The sequence below is a fragment of the Balaenoptera physalus genome, assembly GCF_965194825.1.
Source record: "Balaenoptera physalus genome assembly, chromosome: 10".
NCBI lineage: Eukaryota > Metazoa > Chordata > Mammalia > Artiodactyla > Balaenopteridae > Balaenoptera > Balaenoptera physalus.
Genome location: NC_138889.1, coordinates 6,524,486 through 6,548,174, shown reverse-complemented (window position 1 = coordinate 6,548,174; position 23,689 = coordinate 6,524,486). Strand labels below are relative to the sequence as shown.

At 46.7% G+C, this 23,689-nt stretch overlaps 1 protein-coding gene across 6 annotated transcripts in view; it reads right to left on the bottom strand.

Annotated features, from left to right (window-relative positions):
- Positions 1-3,448: 3,448 nt before the first annotated feature.
- The window catches only part of ETS1 (ETS proto-oncogene 1, transcription factor), a 127,827-nt gene continuing 107,586 nt past the window's right edge, over positions 3,449-23,689 (bottom strand). For all 6 annotated transcript variants that reach the window (XM_082476276.1, XM_082476280.1, XM_082476277.1 and 3 more), the window contains 2 exons: positions 7,584-7,702; positions 3,449-6,388 (listed from right to left, as the gene is read on the bottom strand). In XM_082476276.1, coding sequence (XP_082332402.1) covers positions 6,173-6,388; positions 7,584-7,702 — 335 coding nt within the window. In that variant the 3' untranslated portion in view covers positions 3,449-6,172. The remainder of the gene's footprint in view (positions 6,389-7,583; positions 7,703-23,689) is intronic.

The window sequence follows — 23,689 nt, the reverse complement described above, 5'->3', positions numbered from 1 at the left end:
CTGAAGTTCTCAATTCCCAATAAATGGGATATTTTCCCCCTCAACTTCAAGCCTTTTAAAATTTTCACTGGTCAATCAACACCTGCTTTTATCAGACTTTCTTAAATCCCTGCCTCATGGCAAGAGGAGCCGAGAAAGCGCTTTTCTCTTCTGATACTTGTGGTTCTTTGGAGAGGATTCCTGCATCTGCGAGGAATCCCGAACAGCGGCGGACACCCAGCTGCGTGCTGAGTGGTAAGCCCATCAAAGGGCACAGGCCGGCCCTCGAGGGTCAAGCAGCCCTACATCTGAGCTAGAGAAAGGCCTCTGTACAACTGAAATTGCACCACAAACCACCACCCAGAGCAGCGCTGGGGAGAAGCAGAGGGTGGAAAGGGCTGTGGGAGTGGAAAAGCTTCCTTACTGAAAGAAGACTGTCCTTGTTCCGCACTCGGTGTATGAAGCAACCCTCTTAGTAACCAGGGCTGTGGCTTCCCATGAAGGTGAGCCACCAGCCAGCATCATCAAAGGGGACCTTTCAGAGCTCTTGGGTGGCCACATGGCGTCATGGAGACAACAAGGGTTTAGAAGTCAGATGGTTCTGATGAACCCGATGACCTCTTGTGCTCTCTTCCACTGCTGGTTTCCAGAATAAAATAAGTTTCATGCCAAGTAACCATGGGAGGTGGAGGGATACCTTCAGGGGGTTGACAAACTCACATTCTACAGCAATGAGGCAGGGATGTAAATGTGTGGGGCTGAGCCACTGGAGACAAAACAGGAGATTCACGCGCATCTCGAAGGGGGCGGCCTCCACTCAGCGTCCATGGGTGTTTGCTTTACAGGAAGGACAGGATTCCAAGACCTCCCCATGGCCGTAGTGCCGGGCACTGTTCACCTGAGTTGCAGAAGTGAGTCCCAACACTGTGAAGGACACACTGAACATCTCTGAGGCACAGACTCAGTCCTCAGCCAACCTGTGTGTACCCTGTAGTCTCCACTGCCTGGCCTGTTTCACTCAGACTACAAAGCACAATCCTCTTCCTTTTTCAGGTTAAAATAGTTATACTTCATTATACAGGTAAGCTCTTTTTGGTCAATTTTTGGTCATGACTTATTAATTTATTTTTAGCACGGGCACTACAGCTTGCTCCAAAGCCATAGCAGTCTGGAGCCAGACTAGGCTTGGGCAATTACTTTACCCTACAACCGCCCAAAAGCCTGTCAAAATCTGTAGATTTTTGACCACCAGTTTCTTTTGAACGATTCCTCTTTTCCCTGCACCTCCTTCTCACCTTATCCCATTCCCCCAAATCTGGAGGGAGTTTTAGAAGATACTGTCTCTCCACCACCCCAACTTCAATACGGTGGTCCCAGCAGTGTCATTAAGAGAGAGCACCAAAGCCCAGGTGTCTGAGAGTTCCCCAGCTAAACTCTAGCTCCTAGTTTGAGAAACAGAGACCTAAGCTGTTTTCGTTCCAGTGTATCTTGTATCTTTTAACCTGGTCAGCATGAAATCACATACTTTGGGGGAATAAACAGCAACTTGTCACTGAAGGAAAGTTCTCTGACCAAATCCTAGACTGAGGCAGAAACCTATTCTTTGTGTTCTGTGGATTCAGGGGGAGAAGAGCTTAGATGTGGCCTCGGGTTGGCTCCGGAGTTGTGGCTTTGCCCAGGTTGGCAGCTGAAGACTGAAAAATGTAAGGACCTCCAGCCGTCTCTCCACAGTGCCCCAGTGAGCGGCGGTGGCTTGACTGGGTTGTAGACCCGAGCCCTCCTCGCGGCCAGGCCGGCTCCCTGACCACTGGACCACACAGTCGGTGTTTAACGTGCACTCAGCAAACCTCAAGCTCCAGGCCTGAAGAAACCGATCTTCCAAAAACAGAGCTCTCTTTGTGAACAATTCAGCACAAATTCTCTTTCCAGCTGTGAGTTGGGATTTGTGTTGCAAATGCTGGTGTTAATTTAAAGACATACACCTTCCACAGTTCCAACAACAAGAGAAAAGCACCACGCAGGATGTATTCCTAAACCCTCCTCCCCAAAGCGCCTATAAATACGATCGGATTGATGACACTGGCTGCTGGGGGCTCGGACGGATATTACCATTCCCAGTGTTCAGCCCCAGTGAAAGAGTTGGGGCCAAGGAGATGGACGGGATGGGTCCACATTGGCTCAGGACAAAATGAATGTCAGAAGGAGGGAGAAGAATGCTGTTCCTGAGCATGGACCAAAGATGTTCAACCTCCTGTGTTAATATCGGAAACTTTACCTAGTTGAAATCCAATGTTTATCTGTTGAGTCATTAAAAATTTTCTTCATGTGCCTCTTAGTCCTCCAGACACGATCAAAATGCGGTATGATGAGGCCGGGGACATTCCACAAAGGATGATACCACCTATTTCTAATTGGGATGTCACATTACACTTCCCCCTATTCCTATTATAGTTCTCACTTTGTCAGGAAATCTTTATCTGAAATGGTGTAGAGCAAGTGAGATCAGCAAGACGGAGTTGCGTTCCCTCCTGTGCTTGCCTCTGGTTGGTTAACCTGTCCTGCTTTCACGCATGAACCAGACAGGAAAGACTGAAGCCAAACCCACATCATTATGAATGAATTTCTTTGCTTTTAATCTCACACAGTTTAAAATACAATATGAAATCAGGCTACAGTATATAAAAAATTCTCCAGCAAAATGATGTGCCAGCATCAGCTACTAAAATAAACAAACAAAAAACTCCCCCATAAGAAATTTTTTTGCATTTAAAAAAAAAACACATAGAAACTTACATCGCTACATCTCTAAGCTACCTCAGTTCTGATTTTTAAAAAGCACCTGCTTTTCCTTTTTTTCATCTTGCTTTTAAATTTTCAGCTTTTAAAAAATATAAATTATATGAAAATACAAGTTGGAAAATAGTCAAACACAATATAACATCTTTTTCACCCCTATACTTCCGAGCTTAAAAAAAAAGTATTCTAAAAAAAGTTCAATAACTGAGGCAGTATTCCTGATAGAGATAATTTCCTTTTAATATATATATTTTATATATGTATATGTATACATATATTTATGGTTCCTCGAAACTTCTTTGGAATGTAGATAAGAGTTCAACGCATTTATATAGACCCCAGCAGAGAAAGCAGCATGCACAGCATGACTAGAATAGAGAAGGTGTCATTTTCACCATGAAGATTAGGCAGGTTAATGCTCTAAAACCCAGAGTGTTCGTCTCCAAAGTGAGGAAAAGCATATCTGATCTTTGAATGCTACCTCCAATCCCCAAAGCCACAAAACCAGGGCTCTGTGTAGGGAAGTCCCTCCCCTGAATGCAGAAGGGAACAAAAGTGACCCTGAACCCTACAGCCAAAAACCAACACAGGTTAAGGCATCTCCAGGAAAATAAGAGTTTCACCCAGCTCAACCAGATTTGCCCATCCTTCCTCTGAAGTTAACATGTGTTTGTTTGTTTTTTTTTAAAGCAGAACTCCAAGAATTCTGCTACATTTCCAGTGTATAAACCACCCACCACTCTTCCTGGGATGGTCTCTGGCCTTTGGACAGAAGGAGAAAAAAGCATCTGGCCAGATCGACAAAGCTGTCTGAACTCATACACTATCTACAAATAGTGAAGACGGTGCACTGAGAGAGAAAGGGCATCTGAGCAAACAAGCAGCTGAAGAGCATGAGGCAGTACTTGCTTACATCTTATCTGTGAGGGAACTACGGCAGGACTCACACAGGGGAATTCTCAGCATCAGTTTGCAAGGAGAGGTTGTTGATGAGTTGAGGAAGTGATTTTATGCCTGGCGGCAAACAAGCAGTGACCGATGCCCGGCCTTGGTCCTACTCTCACCCACCACTGAAATGTGGAAAGACTTCACAAGAAAGCCCCGGGATTATCTCAGCTGCAGTTTTGCATGTCTGCAAACACACGTGCACACACACACACACACACGCATGCACACACACGCAGGCGCACACACATCTTTGCCAGTGCCCAACAAAGATCACATAATCTAAGAGAAAACAATGTAGTCCAAACAGTTCTGCCTAACACTCCCTGAGCAGCTCCTAAAATATTTCGAGAGCTTCATTAAGGCACCTGCATCCGGAAGAAGATCAAAATACACAGCTGGGCTAAATTCAGCCTTTGCTTTCCAAGCAGACGCTCCGATTTCTCAGCACGAGGAAACGCGTGAATCACAGAGCTAAGTTCCTGATAATTCGGGGTCTGCAAGAGGATCTGGGAGAAAACGACCCACTTTCCTGAAGCTACGCTAGAAGGTAGTTAGTACTTCCAGTTTCTCAGCTGGAGCCCGTCCTAAATGTTTCTTCCTCTTCCTCACTGAAGCCCGAAAAGCCATCCCTCTGTCACCTTCCTTTGAATCAGGCACCTGTATAGCCGGGGAAGGGGGGGGGATCCTAGTTGTATGAGGCACTTTTCCTCAGTGGTCAGATGTTGGTCCACCCTCCCCAAACTCCATTTTCAGATGACCCTTTACAACACCACAGTTGATTATGTTTGTAGTTCAACTTTGGGAGAACTAAAAATAGATTTGAATCCCATGGACCACCTTATTCCTACACCCTAGCTCCTCTCCTAATAGTTCCTATGCCATCAAGTCTTCCTCTGCAATTACTAACCTTCACTTACCCTGTGCCAGAATAACGGATCCAAAGCACGGGGCCCTCATCGCATCTGCCCTATGCACCTTGCCTGCCCACCCAGTCTCACCTGACACCCGACTCAGCTGCCTTGAACTCTTCAAAGGAAAGCCTTGCACTTCTCCCAAAGACAGCCAAGCCCCATTTTATTCATAGGCTCCCTTCATTTCCACGGCTCCTAAAACTCAGGACATCTAAATGGCTTTATCAGACGCTCTCCAACTCATGTCATGTCTGTAGTTACTCTTTCACTCACCCATCAGAAAGCTGTACATCTCTCTCTACTGAACAACAGAGTGGGGGAAAGCAATAAATGTGGGATGCTGGGAAAATAATACACAAAGGAGAAAGTACAGAGTGTTAGTTGGGAATGACATGCATTCAGGACTTATTTCTTAAGGCCTGAGGGGTAATGCCCACGCATACAGATTTTATTCCAAGTCACGTACGTTACAGGCCTAAAACCAGTAAAGAACCAGGTCAGTCTTCCCCCTTCGATCCCCTTTCCATGACTTCTACAGTGCTCCTACATTTACTGTGGTCCAAAACCAGGGCTGCAAAATACATTCAGTTCGAAGACTTAATGCTTAGCTCAACGTTAAGTCCAAACTCTGAGAATCCACTAATGACAAGTAAGTAGAGGGGTGTGATCACAATTTTTAAAAATTATAGGTGAAATTCACATGCACAGTTCCCTTGTACCCAAATCAGCCCTATTTCTTCCTCCATACATCAGTCACATGAATTTGGGATCCCTGATCTCAGTGACAGCGCTTTGTCTTTCCAGTGGGGTCTATATAAACAGTTTCCTTTCACTGTGACAGAATCCTCAGCCAGCAAATAAAAACAAAATTGCATGGTACAGCAATACTGAGACCACTTTAGAGCTTAAGACGATTTTTAAGAAAAAAAAAAAAATACTGGCACAAAATTTAATAGAATAAATTTTAACACAAAAACAGTTTTGGTCCCTCCCCACTGAAGTCCATCTTTGTTTGGAAAGTAGAATAAAAGGTAAATAGTCCTTGGTTTTTAGTGCATCCCCCCAAAAAAGGCTTTACCCCACCTCCCTCTTTTTCACCCTCCCAGACCTAACAACAAAAGGAAATTAATTGCCTTTTATTAGTCTCATGACTCCTGATGCATCAATTTCTTTTGCTAATAGGTCCGTAACTCAAGACACATTTTTTTTTTTAATGGATGATTTTTTTAAAAATGATTGGACACGTTTGTCTCTTCCTCCCTTAAGCCAGATCCTTCAAGCTTCTAAGAAGGCCCTTGTCTCTCTCCTGAAAATCCGCTCAAGAATTTCCTGTCCCACCCACCCCACAAGTCCTGGTTCTCCTCCTCCAACGGCGCACAATTGATTATAGCTGCAGCTTACTTAGCTCCCACCCCTGAATGTAAAAAAATGAGTTCTGGAAAATTAAAAATAGAATAACAATTAAAAATTAAGAGTCCGACCAACGTAGTTGTTCTTTGAAATGTCTCAGCAGAGTTTCTCCGGCCCCTTGGCGTCCATCACTCATCGGCGTCGGGCTTGACGTCCAGCATGGCGTGGAGCTCCTCGGGCGTGTACCCCAGGAGGCTCTGCAGGTCACACACAAAACGGTACACATAGCGTTTACCCGCCGTCTTGTGAATGATGTTTTTGTCATAATAGTAGCGAAGGCCACGGCTCAGTTTCTCATAATTCATCTTAGGTTTGTTTTTCCTTTTTCCCCATCTCCTGGCCACCTGCAATTTAATTTTAAAAAAAGGAAGAGGGGTAAACATCTACAGGATAATCCAAATATACATGTTTATTTGCCTGCACCCGTCCATGGTGACCCATGATGTTCAAGAGAGGGTCAGAGATTCAGGTACATAGAAGTTACTTCTCTGACCAATCTTTTCTGAATTCCAAATCTCAAGGGTTGGGCAACCATGACAGTGAAGTTGATTCTTTGAGTTGATGAAAACACAGTGACCCTGAACTTCTAGGGAATGGAGTTAAAGCATCTGATATTAAAACATAGAAAAAGAAAAGCAACACTGCAGTGTCTCCTCTTACCCTGTATTATGAATAGAATGTCCTTGCTTTGAAAGCATGAAATCTAATGCAAGGGATGGACGGCTGAGCTGCAATCACACCTGCCTTTCATCAACAGGAAGCATTTTTTTTGTACTGGGCACAGGGCTCCTCACGTCTGCCAGAACAGAGAGGGTGTCTCTCTTGTTCATTGTTCTTTATCCTCAGAATTGGGCGTGGCACAGAGCAACCACTCGCCAAGCGTTTTTGTTTTGTTTTTGTTTTTGTATTGAAGTATAATTGAGTACAGTGTTGCGTTAGTTTCAGGTGTACAGCAAAATGATTCACTTTTATATATATATATATAACATATATATATATATTCTTTTTCAGATTCTTTTCCCTTAAAGGTTATTACAAAATATTGAGTAGAGTTGCCTGTGCTATACAGTAGGTCTCTGTTGGTTACCTATTTTATAAATAGTAGCATGTATATGTTAATCCCAAACTCAATTTATTCCTCCTCCCCTCACTAAAGCATTTGTTAATGAAAACACAATGTGCAAATTGTACCAATCTTCCAAGGCCTCTCAAATTGTCAGACCCCTTCCATATTCACAGAGTCACAAGACCAGGGAGGGTACAAAGTCAGAGAAAGCAACTCGTGTCTACAAAGGACCTACTAGGTGCCAGGCACTTTACGGGCATCATATCAATTAATCCTGGAAAACAAATGGCCAACGTAGATATTTTCACTATTTTCCAAATGATGAAACTAAGGCTCAGACGAGGTCACCCAAGTAGCAGGTGGCAGAGCTGGGATCTGAACCCTAGAAAATGTCATCAACCCCACAGAACCCATCTCCAGAGCTCTCTCTCATCCTCCCTCAACACGAGACTCTGAAGTCACTCCCTTCTTACCTCATCTGGGTCAGAAAGCTTGAATTCCCAGCCATCTCCTGTCCAGCTGATAAAAGACTGACAGGATTTATCGGTGAGTAATTCCAGAAGAAACTGCCACAGCTGGATCGGTCCACTGCCTGGAGACACAAGCCATCGTGAATCATTACACCAGACGCTCCACACTCTCAGCAACTAATCCCATCACAGGGCACTCCCGACCCCTCCTCTCTCAGCCCATCAGCCAGGGGAAAAGGAAGGCAACACAGAGCACAAGCGGTACAGGAGGTGCTAGGAGCTTGAACGGACTGAACAGGTGAAGAATTCCTACCAAAACAGCCTTTAAGACAGAACAGCAATTGCCTTATTTGGATCGACTTAAGGGTCAGTCCATTTTCATTGCTAAGCAAACTCCAGAAAGAAAACACTCTATCGCTCCTCTGAGATATGCTAAGGCAGCATAATCTTTTTTGCCTTCAAAAACGAAGTCATTATTTTTGCCTTACAAAGTACTCAAGGTAGGAACCAAGGAATGCCTTTGCCAGTTCCAATCAGAAGTCAAAGCCCATAAGCACCCTCTAGATTAGGGAACCTCTGGCCCCTGATTTTCGAGGGAGAAGGATCACTACCCTAGGGTGATCTAACAAGGGAACAGAAGTTAGATGTTCTTTTGGTCATAATATTCCTCTCTCCCACCATCCCGTCCCCCAGGCCACCTACCGGCAAGCACCCAAACCAAGAAAGGGAAGATAAGCACTTTGGGAGGAACTAACTTGAAATCTTCAGAGATCAGGTGAGGACTGTCTCAGAAATTCTCCATGGGTTCGGTATACTCTAATTTATACACACACACACACACACACACACACACGTCTCTTGTCTTAGTCATCAACGTCGCCAAGATCTTAGTTCTAGAAGGCCTGACATACTCTGATCATCAATTTACCTTATGCTAAAAGCTTTATGCTACATAGATTTCCGTCTAGGACAGCTTTCTACTCAGGAATGACAGTGCCGCCTGTGATTCCTACCTAGTTTACACGTGTAGCTAGAGAGACAGATATGGCTTCAATAGTCCATGACGCTTGTTACAAGTCTACACTGTGCTGTATAACACCATCTCAGAAGCAATCTGGACACAGTGTGGCTAGGAAAGACTCAGTCCACGTAGATGAAGAAAGCCTGGCACGCTCTAACTCACACAGGAAAACTTGACTTTTTTTAGACTCTAATCCTCAGCCTGAGTTTCAAATTTGTCTGATCCAAAGTAAATTGAGATTCAACAGGAAACAAGCTTTACGTTGCCTCTCAGTCTAAAAAAGAAATGTCCTTTATGACCTCTAAGGGCAAACTTTTGTTATGTCTTACATGTCTATAAGGCATGTTCACATACACCATTTTGCTTGCTCCTAAAAGCCACTCTCTACCCTCCTTATAGGCAAGGCACACTGGGCTGACTGTTTCCATTCTACTGGCGCAGAAAAAGGTGCTCAGAAAAGTGATGTGACGTTGCTCCAGGCACAATTAGAAAATGGTGGGCCTACTGCCCGGGCCTTGACTCCCAGGCACCAGGGTAACCTTGATGGACGCCTATGAGCAAACAGCAGCTGGTTTGGGAGCTTCCTTTGAGCTTTGGGACAGCCAAAGGAAGCAGTTGCTATAGCGACAGCTTCCTAGTGGTCCCTCCTCAGCACAGCCCAAGCTCAGCAGGGAAAATGAAATATCTCTACCTCACCCTCACTCTGAGTACTTTAAACCCATCTGGCAAGAAATGCCTTACACAGATTCTAGATTAAATGATTCAGCAAATGCCTACAAAATATATTAACGTTTGAGGAAACAGTCCCAGGAACTACACTGGTAAAGCCTTACCCTTCTCTGTTTCTACCCCTCGCTGAAAAACAACTTCCTGGACAGCTTGGACACATTTGCAGGTTTCTTAGCAGTTGAATAGTCACCAGCTACCACCCTCTGCCTGGAGTAATGTCCTAAAGTGACTTCCTATGAGGAATCACTAAGAAGTCATCCGGACGGACAGGAGTACGAAAAGAGATTTCTATTAAGACATGCTATGGAATTTTTGGTGGCAAAATAATAAGAAGAAAGCAGTTATAATAGCCCTTGTGACATAACAGGTTCCCTGAAGAAGTGGAGAATAAGTATAGATACCCACAGGATCCCTGAAATGAGACACGTAAGGAAAAATCAACTACTACAGTCCAAAACTATGTAAATAAGCCAGGGAGTTCACGGTCCTCTCCTGGGTCGATACCACATACCACAGACATGAGAGAGAGCGGGGTGCTGCTTTCAGACACCTGGCAAAGGAAAATATGAACAGCAGCTATGATTTTTCGTGTACCTACTATGTACCGTAGTAACATGTGATGCTTTATAACATCTTATTTATCCCTCACAATAAGTCCATGCGTGGAGGCTGCTGTTATCGTATTCGTTTCTCCCACTTTACAGCAGGGAAAACTGACCCGCTGTGCGGCTATATAACCTGCCCAAGGCCGCGCAGGTCACAAGTGGTGTGGCTAGAACCCAGGCAGCCTGACCCCCTAATTCTTCATCTCGACACTCCACTGCCCCTAGGCAAGAGCAACACGGAAGCTGGCATCTAAACTGCCCGCTGGCTGCAGTGGTCCCAGGGATCAAAGGACCCGGCTGTTTAAAAACATCTCTTCCCCGCCTCTCACAGCAAGCAGTCCAGGACACTGGGTGGCCAGTGGTTCTCCTGACAGTTGTCACTAGTGACCTTGGTGTCCGCCGCCACAGGTGACACTTCCAGCCCAGGCAGGTCCCCTCGTGGTCACCATTAGTCTATGTAACTTCATTATTTCTCCCCCCACTAGTTACCTTAAAACCTCTCTCACACTACTTGTCTTAAAATCCCTTTGGGGAGACAAGGGGGCTAATTATGCCAAGCTGAGGAAAGGGAAAGAAATATGGGGATTCTCGTCCCCAGGCAAGTCCTGGCCGTTGGCTGGGAACAGCAAGCACAGCCCGAGTCCGGGGAGGGAAGTCCAAGAGCCACCTCCGTCCCCCACCTCGAGACGTGCAGCCATCAAGTGGGGAAGGGGCTTCGATTAGCGTCGCCGGGACCAGCTCATGAGGAAGGAACGTCAGACAGAACTATTCCTGCTGCCACTTCCCAAACTGAGATGTCCGAGCCGCAGGCCCTGCAGCTCCAGACCGTCCTCTGTGTGCATCTGACCCCTGGTGTCTATGGATGTGGCCGAGGGCGGGGTGAGCCCCTGCATGTGAGTTTTTTCGCTTTTCCCTCATTGTGAGTCTTCCTTTGCTCATAAGGAACATAAAACTGACATCTGGGAACTGGGAGCCCAGGTCCTAGGTGTGGTGTCCTCTCTTTTTTTTTCCTATTTACAGAAGGGAAGAGGGGGGATAAATACGAAAACCAGATGCCTAAAGAAAGCACAGGCCTGGGATGGCGAGTCTCTGCTGGGCGGCACAATAGCAAAGTCAAAACAGCGGTGATGTCAGCTCAAGGCTCCTTCCTCAGTTCTTGAGGAAAATTCCAGCCAGCCCACCCAAGCCAACCGCGCACACAGGGCTCCCACCCAGGGCTTTCTGGAAGTTGCTGCTAACCCTTCAGAAAGCCCTCACGGTGACCCCGAATGAAAGGGATCCGTGATGCCGCCCAGAGGTTCCTCTCTTGTACACTTCTGCTGACACCCCAACCCTCCTTTTGGCTGTGGAGGTAACAGAAATGGGAAGGACGTGGGGTTCTTTTGCTGGCCAGAAACGCTGGGTCAGGGCAGGAATGCGGGCGTCAGGATGGCTCGTCCGCCGGCTGGACCAGTGGACAGTCCAACGCGGGAGCCTGTTTCCACAACAACGGGGTTGCGGGAGGGCCTGGGAGGGGAAATCAGGGCCACCTGACAGGCCAGCACTTGGAGGTGGCTCTGGGATCCCTGGTGACACTGACCTCCTGGCCAGCACCCGAGTCCAGGCCCAAGGGAAGTTCTCAAGCCCCAGACTTGTGCAAACAATGGCTGAGGCTGGCCCTCCCGGTCCGAGCTCTCCTAGGGGCTGTTTCTGCATCACCTGGAGTTGGTCTGCTCAAATCCTCGGGGCCGGGCTCCATCCCGTGCCCTCCCTCCGACACGCCCTCACGTGGTAAAGCCTTTTCCTCTATTTTCCTGGCACCTCCTCTCCGCTCTGGGCCCAGGCCCACACACCCACCCAACCGGACTGTGGTCCCAGTGACCTCTGTCCCAGGGAGCAGAGAATGGTACTAAGAATAGTGCCAGTCATGGGAAGGGGGAGCTCATACACCAAATGTGACTCACAATGGTGTCCCTGTCCAGGGGCCCCGAGGCAGTCAACGGCGGCCTTCACCAGGCTGCCCTGGGGTGTCACACTTCAGGAATCCAGTGGCATCACTGGGAAACTATGCTTCAGAGCTCTGAACCGCAACAACAGAGGGGTCCCTGTTAGAAGGAAGTCTCTCCCCCAGGCAGTGCGGGAGGGAGGGCCCCTGCCGCGCTCACACCCCCCCCTGCCCCGCCGTCGGCCCCCTCCCTGGCCGCAGTGGGGAATTTCCTCTGACTGCTTTGTTCTTCTCGGCTTCTGGGGGGAAGAGGAAAATTCTTAGTACAACACTGACAGTCTTGATCTGAAGACTATGACACAATCTCAGAAGAGATAATATCAGGTGGGTACCCGGAGGGACCCCAGGCCAGCAGAGCAAGTCACACGAGGATGCCTCCCTCCAGAGGGGACCCTCAAAGCACTTCAAATCCAAGGCTACCATCTCTTTTTTTGTTAAGGCAAAGCTTGTCAAGTCAAGTCTTACTCATTTGGTTGTTTATGTCCCTTCTCTTTGTCTAGGGACTGGGAGATCCCCATCTATCTCAATGAGACAGGGCTGGTTATTTAAAAGCCCCTGCTTTTTCACTCCCTTGCTCCGAGGCTAAGAAGTGAGCAACTCAGGTAAAAGGAAAGCAACAGGCTAGGATGGGATGTTAGACGCTCCAGATGCTCAGGACCGTAATTCTCTCCATGTGGCCACGTATAGGTATCTTCTCCGTTTCTAGGCTTGGGGGTTGCCTGCCATGGCAATGAGCTCGCTGCTTGTGAACCGGGGTCAGGGTGGGACTTCAGTGTTTCCTTTCCAGTTCAGCTGCAAGTTCTCACTCTGTCACCTGTGCCCAGCGCGAGGCTAACACACAAACGTGGAGCCCGGGGCAGCGGCTCTCTCGGGCAGCCTCCCATCATGCTTTGCTTGCACCAAGACCGGCTCTGACAGCTTTGTTCTCCCTGCATCTCTCTCACCACTAGAACACATGCTCCAAGGGCGGGGACTGTGTGTTGTCACTGCTGTAACCCAAAGCCTGGGACGGTGCCTCACCAACAAACACCAGCTATCAAAAAGCTATTTGTTGTTAAGTGACTCCAGCTGTTGGCTCCCTGCAAGCCTGGGCTGCGTCTGATTGACCCTTCTGTGTTCAATGCCAGGCCTGGGACCTCGTCTCGGACAGGTGCTCGGTAAACATTTACTGAACTGCATGATTCAAAACAACCCTCCTCTGCAGAAAGGTGTCAGGGTTTAAAACAGTGACCCAAACTGCTTCTCTCTATTAAACTATATTTGGGGCCAAACAATATGGGTGACTCCCAGGCTACGTTTCATCAACATGGGCCCCAAAATAAAAACGACCACACCTCCTGTCCTTTGGGGAATTCATTTGCCACTTTGAGAATCTAATCTCTGTAGCTCGACTCTCAAAGTCAAATACCTCAGTGTGGGCAGGACACCACATTTATTTTAACCTATGAAACTCTCATGGTTGGTCACCCTTGCAACAGGGTTCACTCTGCCCCAATAGCACACATCTGACAGGTGGTCCTAAAACAGAGGAACGGGACCGACTGGCCCCTCCCTTTCACCCAGGTGTCTCTACCCACAGCCAAACGATGATGGCAAAAACAGAACACTCAAATCCAGAAATGACCCATCTGTTCACAAGCGTATCTGTCTTTCAAACTACTGCAGGAGTGCCCACCTCTGGGGGTGGTGGGTCACCCCAGAGTCTAAGCATCACCCCCTTCTTCTCACCCCCCTTCTAAATTATCATTCACAAAAAATCTCCAAGTCCCTGTTTCCATTCAGTCCTTATGAAATGACGTTTAATGACAAACTGAACAGAAAGCATCCTGTCAGGCTCTTGCCCTCTGGGCCAAACTCAACATGAAGCTGCACCGTCTTCTGCCTGAGGATGAATGAGCCAAGAGATGTACTGCTGGATGGTCTGGCACCCAGAGCATTGGGATTTTCAAAAGAAGGAAGAGTAGAGACTGCTTGATACTTTGGCTTGGCTTTATGCCTGTAGGTGCCTTTTCCCATTTCTTCTGAGTTATGTCCCTCTTTTGCCCTCAACTCAACCCAATTTCACCTCATCCCCAACACAATCTGTATATGTACGATACATTCTGTAACTGGCCAAGGTGCCTTGGTTCAACGAATCACTGTAGATCAATATGTTCTATACACATGTTCCTCTATCAATGGCTAGTAACACAAGGGCAGCAATCAGGGATGTGAGTTCCAATAATTCAACTCATAACCACAAACAACATTCTAACAGGCACTTGAAAAACACACCTCATGAACGTCATGAGGGACAACATGTTCCTGCCCTTGTGTTTATGCATTGCTGGTATAGCCAGGATCCTACAATGGAAACAAGTTAGAAAACAATTAAAACCAGCTTTTAATGTCAAGTCCATGTCTCTGACATGTTAGACCAAAAGAAAGGAGGAAGCATTTCAAAAAATTTAAACAAACAAACAAAGATGTCAGGCATTGGACATACTGACAGAGAGATAGCAGCAGATAGTATCCTATAAAATGAAAATATATACGTGATGGTGGGAAATGCCCAAAATAGGGAGCCAAGTGTCTAGAGCTTTGATCCCAATTCTTCCCTGATTCACTGAGTGATCTCATGAAGCTGGTTAACCTCTCTGGGGTTTAGTTTATCTATCCCTAAAATGAAAATAGTTATCCCTGCTCCTCTCTACTTTATAGAGATGTAGATTAAGTCCCTACGATTAAAAATAAACATAAATATAAATATATGCATATATATAAAGAGCTGACCACAGCGCAGAGAAGTTTGGGAACAAAATAAAACACGACAATGGAGGGAATCCCCTGGCGGTCCAGTGGTTAAGAATCTGTGCTTCCACTGCAGGGGGCACGGGTTCGATCCCTGGTTAGGGAACTAGGATCCCACACGCTGTGCGGTGCAGCCAAAAAAATAAAATAAAGTAATAAAACACAACAATGGAAGAATTAAACAACAGAAAAAAATATTTTTAAAAGCAGACTTTTCAAAAGGAAAACAAGAGGAAAAAAAAGATGGAGTTGAAAAAAAATAGCAAAAGCACTAGATCAAATTCAATTCTTCTTCCAAGAATTCAACTGGCCTTTTATATGGCAACTTTGAAAAAGGAGAAAGTTAGAAGCTAAGACAAAATGGTTAAAGTAAGTGTAAGTGTAAAATGTTTTAAACACTGTAGATGAGAATAACCAGTTCAGGTTTTTGAAAGTGAGGGATAACTCTGAAGTTCTCGCTCTAATTCAAAGTAGGCAGGCACAAAAAGACAGAACAGATGCAAACTGCTTTGCAAGTGAAAGTATCACCGACATTTATGGTTTGGGGAAATCTTGGCCACAGACAGACTTAGATCCTCTTTCCCGCAGTGCACGTTTTCCCCTCCTAATCATTTATACTCATCACCAAAGCACACTCCACCTCATAATTATGTAGGGCTGAGCTAGAATGAGTCCAGCATTCCCCACAAATGTCTGTGGCTTGGCCCTAGACACAGATCCCATCAGTATTAACGGAAGGAAGAGCAGAAAGTCTTGTCCAGCTATTAGTGTCCAGGACAGTCTGGGCAGCGAGTCTGGTTGGCTGGCGATGGGTCGGCCGGGCCGCCCCACCTGGGAAAGACGAAAGTGAGGCTCACTTGAGTCTGCCTGGGGCCTGAGAACAAGACACTTAAGCGTCTGGAGGAAAGGCCCTTGTTTTTGCCTGGGCTCCTCACACCTGCATGTGTGCAAGTACACATGTGTGGGAGTGGCCGCAGGGAAAGGAGACGGTTCCTCTCTTAAAGGGGCAGCCTGTACTCAAATGCAGGCACCTTTCCTGCAAACCCAAGAACTCTGCCTAACCACGTTCAATCTGCCACTCAGACACACACTTGGACGGTGAGGCAGCAAAGCTCAAGCCAGGAAGTGGGTTTCTTTACAGCTTTTCCTCCTGATGTCTTCGAGGTAACTGATTGTTTTAAGAAGTCACCAGAAATGGGTAAGGTTTGGATTTGAGGGTACGGAGTGAAAACAAACAAACAAAAAGCTTTCTGTCACTAATGTAAATGTCAAAAGAAAATGCCTTCCTAAGTGCGTAGGTGACAAGAAGAAAGAAGGATGTCTCACTGATTAGAACTAGAAAATAGGACTTGAGAGTTCTGAAGCCTGGACCTTTTCTAGTAGGTTCTCAAATGCAATCTGAGCTTTAGTTTATCCTAGGGAGTAAAGTTTCCCCCTCATACCAAGTTTCCCCCTCGAGAAATGACTAGTTAACGTATTCAAATTCTTGGGGAGGTGACTAGATCCTAAGTCATCATTTGAGCATATAACTTTTCAAGTCTTTATCTAGCAAATAATTTCTGAACACCCCTCAAATGTAAAGCATGGTAGCCAGATCGGGTGGAATAACAGAAGAGGGTATTAAAAGCAGCGGAGAGGCAGCAGCAGAAACACTTCTGTTCCACCACAATGGGATGAGCTGAAAAGGCGCTACCCACGCCTTTAAAGAACGAAGGAGCGAGAACCCAGCCTTGAGGGGCCTTCACGAGAAACTGCACCCATCTCAGCTCTGAAGGTCAAACACCTCCACGGAGCCAGCCCTAAGAGCACCTCTCCCGCCAAGCAAGTCCCAGCCTCCTCACCGAGTTCAGACTTTCACATTCACCCACCTTAGGACAACTTTCACTCTCATTATCTCTCAGGGAGAGGTGAGTCACACAGCAAACAATGCAGTTCGGTGAGTTAAAGTCAACAATAGGCACTGAATCCAGAAGCCTGTCATGGGCCACCAAGAGCGTCGGGACCGTGGTCTAGAGTCCTGCTGTACGACCAGCCAGACACCTCGCTGATCAGTCAGGGATGATGGCGCCATGACCACATGCTGCTGGGCCCTCTGGCCACAGGGAGCATATGTGACCCCATCTACCCTGTCCCCACCAAGGTCAGGCTTCCTGGGGCTGCTCCAGCCAGGGATGGCACAGAGGGCACATGAGGCCATTCCTGGAAGACAGAGAGCTCCCCCACTGGGCAACTCTGACCGAGGATTCCCATCAGCCTGGCCACACCTCTCTTGGAATTGAGCTGCAGTTGGAGGCTCTTCTTACAAATCTCCTTCCCACCTGCGGCACAGCCTGAAGGCTCCCCTGCCTTCTCTCCCTCTTCCCACTGTGTCCTTCAGATGTTCTCCCCCGAGTCTAATCATGCCTTGGCATCTGCAGACCCAAACTAACATGCTACTAGTGTTGGATATTTTCCTACAAATTGTCTGACATTGTGAAAACCTGTGAGAGGCCTCTCCTTTGTTGTTTGCTGTGTGACTTTGGGCTAGACTTCTTCCCCCTCTGAACCTCAATTCCCTCCTTTGTACAATGAGGATAACAGATTTTTCCTCAGATTTTTCCTCATGTGGTCATTGGAGACAGTTAAATAAAAAAGAATGCATATGAAAGAGTCTATCTAGCACACAGTAGGAGCGCAACACACATGTGGGTTGAGCTGAATAGCTGAAGTGACCTAATCTGACATTAAATATTGGCTGTGCCCCCAAGATACTGCCCGGAATTACTGGAATTCTGTCAGTCAAATCCATCATCACCTGACCTCGAAGAATGTAGAACTGTATTGAAGGACAGAAGGTCTGGAGAATAATACGAAACAGTGGTAACAACTAGCACCTAGAGGGTGCTTCCTGTGGACCTAGCACTGTGCTGGGTGCTTTCCATAAGCTATTCATGTAATTCCCACAATAATCCTAGGAGATAGGAACTCCTATTATGACCATTTTGCAGATGAGAAAACTGAGGCACAGAGATGTCAGCTTGCCCACAGTCACGCAGCTGGTCAGTGGCAAAGCCAGGACACACTCAGGCTGTCCATGCTCTTAACCCCACCACGATGAAGCCTCTGCAACATACCCAGTGGGCAAACAGCCTGGATGGTCTCCTCTCATGTGCTTAACCTGGATTTAAGTCTGAAGGCATAAAAGTGACAGACGGGGTGCTGATAACCATCCCATCTGTAAGCATCACATGAAAGCCACTTTAGGGAGAAGAGGGAGGGATATACAGAGGCCCTTGAACAACAGGGGTTTGAACTTCATGGGTCCATTTATACATGGATTTTTTCTTTATAAATACACTGGAAAGTTTTTTTGTAGATTTGCAACAATTTGAAAAAAACTCAGACAAACTGCATAGCCTAGAAATATGGAAAGACTAAGAAAAAAGTTAGGTCTGCCATGAATGCATAAAATGTACGTAGATGTACATAGAACAGACAAAACATGCGTAAATCGACTGTTTATGTTAGCAGGTCGACAGTAGGCTAGTAGTTAAGTTTGGGGATTATACTCGGATTTCTGACTGCGTGGGAGTCGGCGCCCCTCGCCCCCGTGGTGTTCAAGGGTCAATTGTAGCACCTCTGGAATGGAGTCTCCACGCCGAGGAGCCACTGGTCCATCAGTGTCCAGAGCGGCAAAGGCATCCAGGGGGCCAGGAGATGCCAAGGGGCGAAATCGGGGCCACCTGCCAGAGCCCTTGCCAGCAGAGGCTGCGGGAGTTCCCAGGCCGGCTGTTCAAGGCCGACAGGACCTGTGTGGATGCCTCGGCAACACACTGGCTGAATTTTGTTCAGTGGAAACGTTTGACTTCAAAGACAAAAAGGTGGAGCTTCAAAGTGGAGACAGAGTGGAATTCCAGAACCGTCACCACCCAGTTCCACCACTTGGAGTTAGATTTTGTTAAAGAAACAGTGACCCAAAAAATGGGAGACTCAGAGACTCCTTTAAAGCTGGGGGGCTGGGTCCCCAGAAAAGATGGGTCATCGTGTAAGGTTCCTGCCTCCTAATCCAGGCACCCACAGGCCTCAGGGAGTTGGAACACCAGGGTCTGAGATCTGTTTTGTAAAGGGTGAAGGGGCCTCTCTGCCCCAAAGGCAGCTCGCCGGAGCTACTGTAGCTGCGTCCAGACCCCGGAGTGGCTCAGCCAGCTGCGGTCTTCAAGGGCAACTGACGGAAAGGGGGAAACTCCCTGTCCATATTTTCGAAGCCAGTTAGAAGAAAAAAGTGAATAGTGAGGCCAAATCCTCCCACCGTGTGATCTTTTCCACGGGTGGCAGATGATTAAGAAAAACGGTCCCAAAGCGAACCAGCCAGGAGGCAGAAGCAGTGGAATGCCCACGCCGGCAACACCAAGGGGCTTCTGCCCCCCACCTCCAGCCCAGAGCTGCCAGGGAGATCTCCTTCCCCGGGCTCCAAAGTATTTCCCCAGCAGCCTCATAACTGAGCAGCATGTTAACCGGTTACTCCAGTGAGATCCCAAATGCACGCCACACACCCCCTTAGGGCCCAGCGCCAAACACAGCACAGAGAATGAGAGTGCCCCCGGCTTCCGGCAGCAAGCCTCTGTTTAGGCTCAGGGGGTCTGTCTGGCTTCCTACAGCCTGCTACCCACAGGGGCCTGTGAGCAGGAGAGGGAAGATACTCTGTCTCTGCCTTTCTCACTTCCAAGCTCTTTTCTTCCCAGCCACCCAGGTGCTGCCCAAGGATGGTCTACACCAAGACTGTGATGTTTCCTGCAAGCCTGAGGCCAGGCCCAGCCTCGCCTGGGCCGAGAACCTCAGGGCCCCTGTAACAGGCAGTACTGCACACAACAGGCACCAGAGTTCTACACTCATGTCAGCAAGCTGGTTCTTCTTGACTTTAGTCAATTCACACCCTTATCGCAACAGCAGGGACGTGGAAAGACTATATTCCAGAGCCTGGCTCAGGGAATAACCACCCTCCCCCAATTATAAAACTCCAAGCTGTTCCTAATAACATACCCACCTGTAGAACAGAATTAGAATCTTCTGCACAAATTCACACTGCACGACTCCTCTGCTCTGGTGACGCACCACCCCCCTTCCTCATCAGTGACTTAGGCTCACACCAGAAGCTTCCTTGGTGGTTGTTTGTACCTGAGGACACTGGGGTGATTTTGCAATCCAGCTTTCCGTCAGAAAACTGTGATTTCAGGAAATGCCATCCAATCTCAGGTTTCATTCTGAACTGAAGGGCTTTGAAGCACTTCCTTTTGCAGGAAAGTTGTTTATTTTCAAATACATGTTTTAGCAGTAGCTTTAGGTTCCTGAACCCTAAAACTCAGTGACCAGTCAGATGCCCCAGGTTCTGGGCATGGCCCAGGGACTCTGTTCTTGTGTGACGGCGGACGGGCTCTAATTTATCTACAAAATAGCAAGAAGAAGGTTTATCTCAGGCCAAAAGCAACAGGGGAATACCTAGGGCTTCTCTTTCTACAAGGCTGGTACGGCTTCGTGTGATGTCTCACGCAGAAATATCTGCAAGTTGAATTCCTGATAGTCCCATATGGAGCCTTTAGGAGACTGAGGGATCAACTATTCACAAATCTGCCCAGCATGGTAAAACATAATTTCGTTATAGTTACTGACTAGCTTTGGGCTTAGCTTTTCTCAGGCTCCAGGATAAAGAAGAGACCCTCACCACTTCGTCAACAATTACAACACAAAGCTGGGGCTTCTCCTAGACAATGACAACACGACAGTTACCAGCAGGCCTGCTCCACACCAACTGCAGACGTGATAGGAAAGAATTCCTTATTTGTAGCAACAAAAGTCTGGCAATCTGGAGTGAAGTCCTATAAAGCTGATTTACAGACCAATAGCTCCACCCCCTCCTGCCCCCAACACCCCCCTCCCCCTCCCCCCACAACACACAGTGTGAATTAGTGACAAGCAAGAGACAAGACTCTTAATCTACTCTATGGGAGCAACTGAGATAACCAATGAGTGTTCTCATTCTTTAAGAGGGAGAAAGATTTCGTACTCAGGTGAGACATCTGGCACTTAAGGTTCAATTCAAGAGCTACCTTCCTGCAGAAGGCCTGGAATAAGTCCTTTTTGGTGCCTCAGTTTCATCATTGATAAAAGGGGCCTGGAGGGACAGAGAGGAAGGGAAAATACTCTTTGACAATCCAGCATATTATTCTACACCTGCTGAAATGGGAAAAAAAAAAAAAAATCAGAGATGTCCATGTTTGTCAAGGATCTACAAAGCATTTTGTTTAGGTCCATCAAATACATAGAAAACACCAGGCCACTTCTCTCAGTTTGTTTTGTAATCAGATGGGGTTCATAATGTATCTTCGAACAAAAGAAAATGGAGCTCTCTGATCGCATCAGTTTGATAACCATAAGCGGTCCCAGTAAGGTAAGAAGGTGCATTCTTGGCGGAAGTCAGCACTGCATTTGATGTATTCTTAACTCAGCTAACAGGCAGGCTTTCAAGCCATGTTATCTGCCCACACATCTTGACCTAATTTAACAAGTTGCCATGGGAGCCCAGTGAAGGTTGATGCAATTTTCTTATCTTGGGAGGAAGAATGCAACTGTGCAAGAGAATGTGAAAATTCAGTTTCTAACTGATTTCCACACTTTCAGTGCAGTAACTAAGACAGCATCGGAAGAAGTAAAATGTATTCCTTTGAGAGTGAGATGAACAGAGACCTAGACTCCTAGTGCGCTGGCAGGAAAATGGATTCACACCCCAGCACAGGGAATCTATACGTACATCCTTTAGTTCAAGCCAAGTAATAGTGATGTAAAAGGTACACGTGCTCCTACTGTGTGGCCACACATACGCCGGAGTTAGTCGAATTTTAAGGAAACAGATTAAAAAAAAAAAAAAAAAAAAGAGCTCAGAACTTGAGATAGAAAATAGGTGTGACATTTATGAGCAATGAAAAGTTTTGCCAACACTTATACAATGATTTCCACTTTCCAAAGTATTTTTCCAAACTGCAGCTCATCTTAGCATGTCTGCATAGACTCAGAGATCCATTTATAAAAACTCCAGTCACTACAGGCTCCCCGCGTGGTGGAGGGGGCTGAGTAAGCACGTTCCATCCCCCTTCCCCGTTCCCTAGGACGTATGTGAAGTGATAAGGGGTCACAATGAGGGGCAAGATATAGTTTGCACTGCAGACAGGAGAAGTCCACCAGGCACTGAACACAGGAAGAAAAGCCACCCCAATTTGGACCACTCCCGACATGCCTAACAAATTCCTGACCTTCATCAAACCACAGCAATAAGAAAATCCAGTTCAAGTCTAAGGACAAAGACAATGTCTTGAATTCGTCAAGATAGTGAACCTCCCAAGGCTACGAACACTTGTCTGCACTCAACATGTGCTCAGATTTGCTGAAATAATTGATTTGTTACGAGGGAGCTCTCTCCCCTGCATCTAGCACCATGTCTAGCACCATGTCTAGCCCTCGTTAATTGAGTTAGTTCAATTACATTGTCACAGATCTCCTACCACCAAGAGAGGGAGGGACACTTCCATTGCACTAAAAGTATCAGAGGGCACAAGGTAAATTTGCCTAAAATCACACAGTGTGTTAGGGCTGGGAGGAGCACAGAGGACTTCTGTTTTCTGGGCTATTGTTTGCACCTCCATTTGAGATGGTTTGAAAAGTTAAATCCCCAGTTATAAAGAAGAAACAACTGAATGGTAAGATACTTAGAAAAATGTTTTTTAGTTCAAATGACTACTTGAATTTTTGAGATCTTTAACTGATAAACATCCACTCTTTTCTTCCATTCACTGAATGTTTTATCCCCTAGAAAGAAAGAGATAGAGATAGAGGCAGAGACAGAGACAGAGATAGAGAGACAGAGAAAGAGAGAGAGGGAGGAGGGAAGGAAGGAAGGAAGCAAGGAAGGGAGGGAAGAAGGAAGGAAGGAAGGAAGGGAGGGAGGGAAGAAGGAAGGGAGGGAAGAGGAAGGAAGGGAGGGAGGGAGGAAGGAAGGGAGGGAGGGAGGGAGGAAGGGAGGGAAGAAGGAAGGAAGGAAGGGAGGGAAGAAGGAAGAAGGAAGGGAGGGAGGGAGGGAGGAAGGAAGGGAGGGAGAGAAGAAGGGAGGAAGGAAGGAAGGGAGGGAGGGAGGAAGGAAGGGAGGGAGGGAGGGAGGAAGGGAGGGAAGAAGGAAGGAAGGAAGGAAGGAAGGGAGGGAGGGAGGGGTACCCATTAAAAATAATCTATCCAAATAAGGGATGACATCAAACATAACTCAGAGCTCCAGGACATTCCTGTATTTGTCCTGAAAAGAGCTTTTGATGTTCTCATCTGTTTGGCTCTGGGTTAGGATTGCCAGAGAAGCCTCACAGGCGGCATTTTGGTGTTGGCCCTCTTGAGGGCAGTTCATGTCCCTAATTTGTACTTCACACTCATTCTTAGTTCTTAAAATTTCCAATTCATCCTTTTCCTTCTCTTCTTGAAACTGGGACACGTGGAGAGATTCCCAACTCTCAGATAATTCTTGCCAAGGTACTGAGATCATCTTAGTCAAAACCCTTTAAATCACTCTTGTAGACTATTAGCTCTACAAGCTTCTCCCATCTAGGAAATCCAATAACTAATATATATAACCCCTTTCAGAGGAGTTTCTATTTGAGGTGGAGATGAGGCTTTCACCATTTCTAGAAACTTCTAGACTTTCTGTAGTGTAGCCATGAATCCTTAACAGAATCTTTTCCCATGAAGGCTGACCTAAATCATAAGACTCTCTTTGGCCATAACCCAAACTTTAGAACTTAAAGTCAGTTTATTTAATATCATTATCCACAAAACCGCCTTAACTAGCAAAATTTTCAGAACTGTACACCAAGCTAAGAGAGAATGACGAAAATTGTCATGGGAGAAGAATTATAATCGTGCCTGGTAATGGTGGTTATGGTGGAGATTATGCCAGAGGGAATAAGGCAAG